Raw genomic sequence first — 9,376 nt, 5'->3', positions numbered from 1 at the left:
GAGGCAAAAATCTTTATCCTAGCTAGGTAAATGGCTAGTTTTTGCTGTTCAGGTTAATGAAACAACTATTTCTCCAAAATGACACTGTGAAAGAATGCTACATTCGCTAATAAACATTAGCTAGTGTAGCATTCTTCCACACTGTCATTTTTGACAAAGAGTTGTTTTATAAGCTTGAAAATTTTAAAAAAGGCTCTTGTTTGGGTAGCTATTTTTTTAAAATCCAAACTCCATGCTCTATGACTGATACGGCTCATAAGATATGAACCCCTGATAACAATTAGAGCGTCAGCTGACTGAACTGTTCCTTTATGCATGAGCTCCCTCCTTCCAGCCTGTTAGCGTGTATAGAAAAAAAAAAAAAAACACTCAATTTTATTGTATTTGTTCAGAAGCAAAATCAGTCTGCACTTGTGAACATGAGAATTTGGCTGTTCAATCTAAAGAGACGTGCTCTGAATTTGTGGGAAGACTAACAGGATTCAAAATACCGTGCAGTCTCACCTGGTCGGCCTACATTTCTGAAAAACCACATTTGCAGGTACATTTTCCGCCAAAGATGCTTGGTTTGTTGTCTTACCTCCACTCTCTATGAGCACATCCAAGAGTTCATCCATCTGCTGACTGCGGCTCAGTTGCTGTAACAGCAATAAGGAAATGTTTTTTTTGTTTGTTTTTAAAGTCAAAACTACATCTAACTATTTTATATCGAAGACCATAGAAATTACATGTAATCATGCATTTTCTGGTAAATAAACTAGTTTAAAACATGGCAGCAAAAATATATTTTTTTCTGTCGACAGTCTGAACATTTTTCAGAACAAATATTGGAATTGCACTCTGTCACTATCTTTCTGAAAGATGCTACAAGGTGACCTTCCTCGGATTCATCTTTAACAAACTTAATCCTCAAAAAGAACATCAACCTTTATCCTTGAAGATCAAGTTTATTAAAAGCAAAAGTAAATTGTCAATTTTGGGTGAAATGGGTGTAACATCAGTGTGAGTAATTTTAAAAATTTATGAGTCGGTTGGTAAAAAAAAAAAAAGCCCATGAAACAATTAACAACAATCAACCTTGTTAACCTATTTGCTGGATTAAAAAAGTACCCACTCCCTGGTATTCTGTTGCCTTACAACCTGAAATTTAAATAGATTTTCAATTTGGCTATAATAACAACAGAGTCACACCAAAAAGTTAAATTGGTGAGAAATCATGTTTAAAATGTTTCAATAAAATTTAAAACTAAACATGCACGTGTTAGATGTATTCACCCGTTTTGTGTTGAAACCCAAACCAGTACCTTCAGAAGCCACATAATTAATTCAATAAGATAAACCTGTCAGCAATCTAAGAGTCAAATGATCTTAATATACATTCACCAGCCCCTTTATTGTTTACACCTTACTATTACCAGTTTGGACTCCCTCTGCCTTCAGAATTGCCTTTTTTCTTTGTGACATAAATTCAACAATATGTTGGAAATATCCCTCAGAGATTCCGGTCCATACTGATAGCATCACACAGTTGCTGCATGTTCATGATGTGAGTCTCCTGTTCCACCACATCCCAAAGGTGATTGGATTGAGATCTGGTGGAGCGACCGATGGAGTTCAGTGAATTCAGACCCCTCAGACCAGGCAATGTTTTTTCCAATTTCTTATTGTCCAGTTTTGTCAGCCTATATGAATTATAGCTTCACTTTCCTGTTCTTAGATGACAGGACTGTCACCCGGTGTGGTCCTCTGCTGCTGTAGCCCATCTGCTTCAAGGTTGGATGTGTTGTTTGTTCAGAGATGGTTGCAATGGGTGGTTGTTTGAGCTACTGTTGCCTTTCTGTCATCTTGAACTAGTCTGCCCCTTCTCCTTGGACCTCTCACATTAACAAAGTTTGTTTTTGTTCAATTAAATGCAGCTTACTGGATATTTGTCTCTCCTTTTTTACCATTCTCTGTAAACCCTAGAGATGGTTTTGTGTTAAATTCCCAGCAGATCAACAGTTTCAGAAATACTCAAACCAGCTCATCTGACACCAACAACCACTCCACATTCAAAGTCCCTTAAGTCCCCTTACTGATGCTCAATTTGAACTTCAATAAATTATCTTCACCATGTCTTCATGGCATTGAGTTGCTGCCATGTGATTGGCTGATTAGCTATTTGTATTAACAAGCAACTGAACAAGTGCACCTAATATAGAGGCTGGCGAGTGTATACACCTGTTCTGATAGCCCCCAGAATCAACACCATTTCAACACCTCTAGGTAGTGCGGGCTACCACCAAAGAAGAAGCATCATGAAGACCAAGGAACTTTTCATACAGGTCAGACACAAACTTCAGAAAAAACATCCCTGAGAGCAACAATAAATCAATTAGAAAATGTAAACATTATGCCACCACAAAAAATCTGCGAGACTCACAGACCGGGCAAAGAAGACATAATTCAGAGAAACAACCAAAAGACCAAAAGTAACCCTGATGGGGCTGGGCAGCTCTTCTGCAGAGATGGGAGGTCCATAAATCCACTATGGAGCTGTCCTAAAGGAAAGATGAATGGAGCAAAGTATGAAGAAATTACTGAGGGAAACCTGTTTGAGTCTTCTGGAGATTTAAGATGGAGGTTCACCTTCCAGGAGGACAGACTTTAAACACCCTGCTAAAGCTCCAATTGGAGCAGTTTTACCATGGAGAATGGGCACCAACTCTAGTGTCTAGATGCTTGTAAAGCTTGTAGACGTACATGAAGAGACTGTGGCTCTATAAAACACTGACTTCGGGGGGAATCATTAATTGTGCATGCTCAGGTTTTCATTTTTTTTTGTCTTATTTTTCATTGTTTCACAATATTAAAAAAATACTTTGCATCTTTGCAAGTGGTAGTTGTGTAAATAAAAATGATACAATACCCCAAAAAATATCTTTTAAATTTTATGTTGTAAGGCAACAACCTGGAGAGAATACCAAGGAGATAGATGAATACTTTTGCAACCCACTATATTTTGGTCAAAACAAATGTTGCTCCTTCGATTGATTTTCAATTATTTGTTCATGATTCACTTTCACTGAAGTAGTAACCAAAGTCTGTTGAATAACAGGCCTTTCTCTTATCTTGTGTTTTTGACGTTGAAGTCACTGAAAGTCAACTTCTCTGATTAGATTTTTATTCCTGATGGGACATAGAAGTAACAGAATGTTCCTAGCAGCTGCAGTTTCTAGCATATTTTTTCCAGTGCATTTAGCTGCTTACATTATTTTTCTTAGGTGTTTTGCTTATTTTCACTTTTCACTGAAATCTCTAATAACTCAGGCCAGTCCCTCCCCCATATGATTTATTTCTATCAGCACTGAGATTTCTTTCAATCTGAGAAAAAAAAATCTCATAGGAATATTAAAGTAGTAAATTCAGACACCTGTCTTTCCTGAACATTGTGCATGCAGTGTAATTACTGTTTTTCAAGTGTGTAAAATTAAAAATGAGCTTGGAATGAATTGTCACCAGTAGTTTTGGGATTGTAAATTCAGTGTGACAGCAACAAAATGAAAAGTTTGGTGAGGCAAACATTTGACGTAAACTAGTTCAGACTTTACAAATGGTGGGAAGTTCATGCAGAGGACAAAGCAATGGATGAAACAAATACAAATGAAGCACAGGTGATGGAGTTTCAAATGACAAGAGAAATTAGAAATGAGAAATTAGAAAGTGGAGCAACGCCACAAAGTAAAATGAAATCCCTGGCCAGCCATCTCCAATAAAATTTAGCACAGATTTGAGTTTACCTGCTTGACTGCATCCTCATAGCATGGGGGCTGTCTTAAGTCAGATGCATGTGACTCTGAGCTACTGAAGGCAGGGGGAGAGACCTGGCAATTTTGGCCAACATGCCGGGAAGACGGCAATACTGACATCTACATGAGAAATAAGTGAAAAGTGACATTAGCATGTTGTAGGGGAATTTACAAAGTGAGTGATGCAGAAAACAAAGACCAAAATTGAGGCCTTCATGTTTGAACAATCTGGGCACGTTAAATCTGAACTGAAGTTGACTTGGCGTTGGAAAAGAAAAGTCTGTGTGACGAAATGTGATGAAAACAGATCTGACAAAAGTGATGATAAACCTCACAACAAAAGAGGATTCAACAATCAGAAGCAGACCAGAAACAAACAAAAACGTGGAAAATTATCAAATGGATGTGGGCAGATTCTGTACAAGACACAGATCTGATGTGACAACTGTAAACATTTACCTTTGGTTGCATGTTCTGGCTCTCAGTCTTGGTGGAGCCATTGTGATTTGGGTCACAATCAGCGGAGCCTGGAAACATTGGCTGAAGGCTTCTTTGGTCAGAAGGATAAGGACAGTTCAGCTGCTGGCTACTACTCCTGTGCTGCATCTGTAATTAGCAACACAGAACATCAACACAAAGAATGAAAGCTTACATATATCTCCACATTGTTTTACACATCTCCAGCAGCACTACACTGAGCAGTGGAGTCCCCCAGGGCTGTGTGCTCAGTCCACAGCTTTTCCCTCTTCTGATGTCTGACTCTCCAGTGAGTCACTGCAGAGTCATGACTCACAGTTTTAACCACATCATCAGTTTTGCTGATGACACTGCTGCGAGGCAACAGAACTAACTGTTCCAGAATGCCACACAATTAGATGAGTTTAGAACAAATATTTGTATTGAAGATTTTCTGTTAATAAACTGATGCTCAGCACAATGAAAATTTTATAATTTTTGTTTGTTGGTAACTTGTACTTGCAGGAATACTTGAATCCATACTGAATGTTTGTAAGTCTATGTCAAATTTATAAAATTTGGAAAGGTACAGTTGTGTACAAAAGTAGACTTTCTTCCAGTTCTAAGGTTTTATTTATACAAAGTGTATTTGGTTCTGTTAGCAGATGAAAGATTTAGGTTTGTAAAGTTGCATCTGAATGATCTACAAGACCTCTATAACTACAAATGTTTTTTTGTTATCATACACAGCACAATGTTTGGCAAAAACCAAAAACCACAGCATATCATCATGTATACCTCAAAACAATTGTCAAGCACAGTGGTGAAGGGCTGATGATTTGGGCTTGTTTTGCAGCTATGGGATCTAGGCTCCTTCTAGTCATTGAGTCAACAATGAACTCTACTGTAGACCAAAGGATTTACAGTCAAATGTGAGACCATCTGTCTGACAGCTGAAGATTGGACCAAACTGAGTCATGATGCAACAGAACAATGATCCCAAACACAGCAGCTGATCTACAACAGAACAACTGAAAAATAAAATAATCAAGGTGTTGGAATGGTCCAGTCAAAGCTCAGACCTCTGCATCAGCAGGTTAAGAGGCCTGTGCTTTATTGAATACTAATAAACTTCTATGAATTAAAACAACAATGGAGCTGAGAAAAAAATAAGAAAAATGGCTGCTTCTGGTTATTTTTTCTAAACATTGTTCTACAAGCAATTGAGCAATGTAACATACTTAGTTTTGTTCAGTAAACAATGACACCATGTGAAATGTAGAGGTTATTTAACCATAAAATGTAGGCATTGTACCTGCATGTTGTGTGCTCTGTTATTTCCCTGGGGGTGACCACAGGCGTCTCTTCCCATTCGGGGAGATAGCAGGTAGGGGTTGTTAGGAGATGAAGGCTGGGAGCTGCTGGACGTTTTTTCAATGGGAGAATCCTGTGGGGAGCACTGAGGACTGAGAAAAGCTGACATGGTGGACGGGCTGCCCAAGGAAGGACCTGTGTCCATACACTGAGGCCCGCCAGAGCCAGGGCCCCCCATATTTGTGATGGGGTTGTTGCAATGTCCGAGGTCCTCCATGCAGCTGCCAGGAGAGCTCTTGAGCTGCTTAGGAGAGGACAGTGGACAGCTGGAGGACGTGGGCACAGGCTCCTGCTTGATGGTCACCCCAGAAAACTGCTGACCCATCATGTTCTGCTGCTGGTGGAGCAGGGAGGGATGAGACGGAGGAGAGGAGGTGTCCTGGGTGACTCCATAGCAGCGTTTCCTCTTGTGAAGCTGCATCTTCAGTTCTTCAACCTGACAAACACAACCACAGAGGGAAATCAGACAATGTGTACAACCCAATTCCTACAATGTTGAGAAATTGTGCAAAATGTAAATAAAAACAATGTAATGATTTGCAGATCTCATAATCCCATCCCATCCCTCAGCAACATGTCTGAAAAAAATGTTCTTTACCACTGTCAAGCATCCCCTCTTCTTTTTACAACAGTCTGTAAGTCAAACAACTAAGGAGTTCGGCTGCTGGAGTTTTTGAAGGGAAATAACCCATTCTTGTCTGATATAGAACTCTAGCTGTTCAACAGTCCTAGATCTTTTATTGGTCAATTTTTTAGTGTATGATGCATCAAATGTTTTAAATTAGGGAGAATTCTGAACTGCTTTCAGGCCATTCAGCAGCAGGACTCTTTTACTACAAAGTCATGCTGTTTTGCTGGCTTGCTGAAATATGAAAGGCCTTCCCTGAAAAAGTTGTATAGATGTCTAAAACCTGTATATAATTTTCTGTATTGATTTTTTTTTCTTTTTGTCTGCATTTGTGTAAGCTGCCCAGGCTAGAGGCACTAATACACCCCCCATACTATCAGAGAGGCAGGTTTTTGAACTGTGCACTGATAAAATGCTAGATGCTCCCGCTTCTGTTTAGTACGGAGGGTGTGGCATCTGTGGTTTCCAAAAGTTATTTCAAATTTCAATTCATGTAACCACAAAACAGTTTTCCACTTGTCCTTTGCACACAGAGATTTATCCAGATTCTTGAAATATTTTGATGATGTTATGAACTGTAGGTGATGAGATATTCAAAATCTTCCCAATTTTCCATAGAAGAACAGTATTCTGAAATTGTTCCTCTATTTTTAGACAGATTTTTGCAGACCGGTGAACCTCTGCCCATCTTTATTTCTGAGATTCAGCCTCTTTAAAATGTGCTTTTTATACCATGGCTGTTTCTTGATTTTACCACTTTTACAACCTTTTGTTGCCCCGCCCTAACTTTTTGAGATGTTTTGCTTCAATAACGTTCAGAATTACCTTTTTTTCTTCTAAAAGTTGTACATTTTTGTAGTTTAAACATTTGATATGTTTACTATGGTCCATTGTAAAAAAAAGTAATTAAAAAGGATTTTCAAATTATTGCATTCTGTTTTTGTTTGCATTTTCCAACTATTTTGGAATTGGGATTGGATACATCTTAATAATCACTGCTGTTTTCTATCACTTTACATAAACTTGATGATGGTTCTTCACCTGTCTCTGCTCCTGGTGCAGCTTCCACGTCAACTCTTCAATCACCTTCTGTTTCTCCACCAGCATCTTATCCTTTTCAGCTTCCAGACCATCAGGACCTCCATCCTCCCCCATCCTCGGGTTTCCCCCATCCTCTATGCCGAGCTGTGCTGGGGACGGCTGCAGGTTTAGCTGGTTTGGTGAGGACATGGGCACATCGCTGAAGCTGTCAGGGAGGGAGCCACTGAGAGACAGCTCGGAAGAGGCTGGAGAGATCGGAGGTGTGGAGGAAGTGCTGGGGTAAGGGTAGTATCCCCCCTGTGACAGGGTGCAGGAGGAGGATGGGGACTGGTAGGAAGTCAGGGATCCTGTGGGTGTGACAGGAAAAGTCAAGGTGGTGATGTCAGAGGATCCTGGAGGCGAAGAGTCTGCAGTGGAGTCCTTAAAGGGCCTGAGACGCTCGATTAGGGCCGTCTTGGTGCCTGAGACAGGCATGCCCCGAATACGCAGGTGCTGCCTGAGCTCGGATACCTGACAGAGCAAAGGAACAAAATATACTTAAATTATAGACACTTGTTTACCTGTTAAAATTATCAAAGTTTTAATTTCTGCTAGTGCCTACTTTGAGATCATCCAGATTAGCAGGCAATGGCCAGGCTTTGATGGAAGACACATTGGTTTGGTTGGGAAATATGTTCTTGACTGGAGATGATGAGTTACTGTTGGCTGTGCTGGATGGACCGCTGGAACTACACGGTGATACCTGCTCGCTAACGCCTCTGCAACAGAAAAAAGTCACATGGATTTGACAGAGTTGAGGTGAAAATATGCAGTTGTATAACACACACACACACATAAAAATGCCAGTCCTTATTTTTTCATGGTTTCCGAGAAGAAAGAGTCAGTTCAGCTTAGAAAAATGGAGTAACTCAGGCCTTGTCCACACAGAAACAATTCTTCTTAGACAATTCTAAATAATCTTGTAAACATGGCACAATTTCTAGAAATCCACAGAAAAACCCTGAAAACAACCCAAAATGCTATAGTACCTATGCCAGGCCTGTATGTGGTGCTGTAACACTACCACAAAAATGCACAAAAATCAGGAAACAACCTGTGGACCATGCACATAAAGGTTTTATGTTGAATGTGAACAGAATTATAGTTTTTTTCAAAAGGTTGAGTATACATCTATCTATCTATCTATCTATCTATCTATCTATCTATCTATCTATCTATCTATCTATCTATCTATCTATCTATCTATCTATCTATCTATCTATCTATCTATCTATCTATCTATCTATCTATCTATCTATCTATCTATCTATCTATCTATCTATCTATCTATCTAGATATAGATATTTCAACTCTAGAATCTGTTTTCAAAATTTACCATTTTGAGGCTCCTAAAATGCCAGTTTTGTGTGGACACAAGGATGAAAACAAATTGTTCCAACGTGGATGGCCCCCTATTGTAGTTTAAAAGCTTGAAACTCTGCACTTTTTCATTTGAACTGATAAAACGCCTTGGAGAAAAAGAATAACGTGTTAAAATAAATTAAAGTTGCCTTCAATAGAACTTGCTAGAATTACCATGTCCTGGATGACTGAGGACCTTCACCAGCATTAGCAGACAAAGTTAAACCGTATTCAATCATTTCTACCATCAGAGAGCTGAACATTTGATTTATCAGATTATGTTTGGGTCAGAAAACTTGCAATATTTTAGGCCGTCAGCATGTGACCGTGGATCCATGACTTACTTGTGAGTGTTGGCTCCTGGGTGGGGCTGGTAGCTGAAGGTGGGCTGTCTCTGCTTGTTTTGGGTTTGCTGCATCTGAGAGTGTGTGTGAGCGTGTTTCTGCTGGCTCAGGATCTGCAGCTGCAGAAAGAGCTGCTGCTGTTGAAGGAGTCGGGCATAGGCCGAGTCCATGTGTGGAGGGGATTTCTCTGCCTTCTGGTCTGGAGGAATGTACTGGTGGTACTTGAGCTTCTTCACTTTGGGCTTCACATCTTTGGGCTTTTTGTGTCGGTTCTTGTCTGACGTCTTGGACTGTTCAGGGGAAAAGAAGGTTAGATGATCTTTATTAAAAAAAAAAAAAAAGTC

The 9,376-nt window shown here is 39.7% G+C and overlaps 1 protein-coding gene across 5 annotated transcripts in view; it reads right to left on the bottom strand.

The window, feature by feature from the left end:
- The window catches only part of myocd (myocardin), a 94,387-nt gene that overhangs the window by 5,180 nt on the left and 79,831 nt on the right, over positions 1-9,376 (bottom strand). For 3 of the 5 annotated variants that reach the window (XM_037980955.1, XM_037980956.1, XM_017416237.3), the window contains exons 5-11: positions 9,033-9,322; positions 7,889-8,045; positions 7,288-7,797; positions 5,560-6,054; positions 4,248-4,394; positions 3,780-3,908; positions 581-638 (exon numbers count right to left, since the gene is read on the bottom strand). In XM_037980955.1, coding sequence (XP_037836883.1) covers positions 581-638; positions 3,780-3,908; positions 4,248-4,394; positions 5,560-6,054; positions 7,288-7,797; positions 7,889-8,045; positions 9,033-9,322 — 1,786 coding nt within the window. The remainder of the gene's footprint in view (positions 1-580; positions 639-3,779; positions 3,909-4,247; positions 4,395-5,559; positions 6,055-7,287; positions 7,798-7,888; positions 8,046-9,032; positions 9,323-9,376) is intronic. The other 2 variants (XM_025005952.2, XM_037980957.1) reach the window with 1 other exon arrangement.

This window comes from Kryptolebias marmoratus, linkage group LG17, assembly GCF_001649575.2.
Source record: "Kryptolebias marmoratus isolate JLee-2015 linkage group LG17, ASM164957v2, whole genome shotgun sequence".
In the NCBI taxonomy this organism is placed as follows: domain Eukaryota; kingdom Metazoa; phylum Chordata; class Actinopteri; order Cyprinodontiformes; family Rivulidae; genus Kryptolebias; species Kryptolebias marmoratus.
Note: the sequence above shows the minus strand (reverse complement) of the source record. Positions and strands in the feature narration are given on the sequence as shown.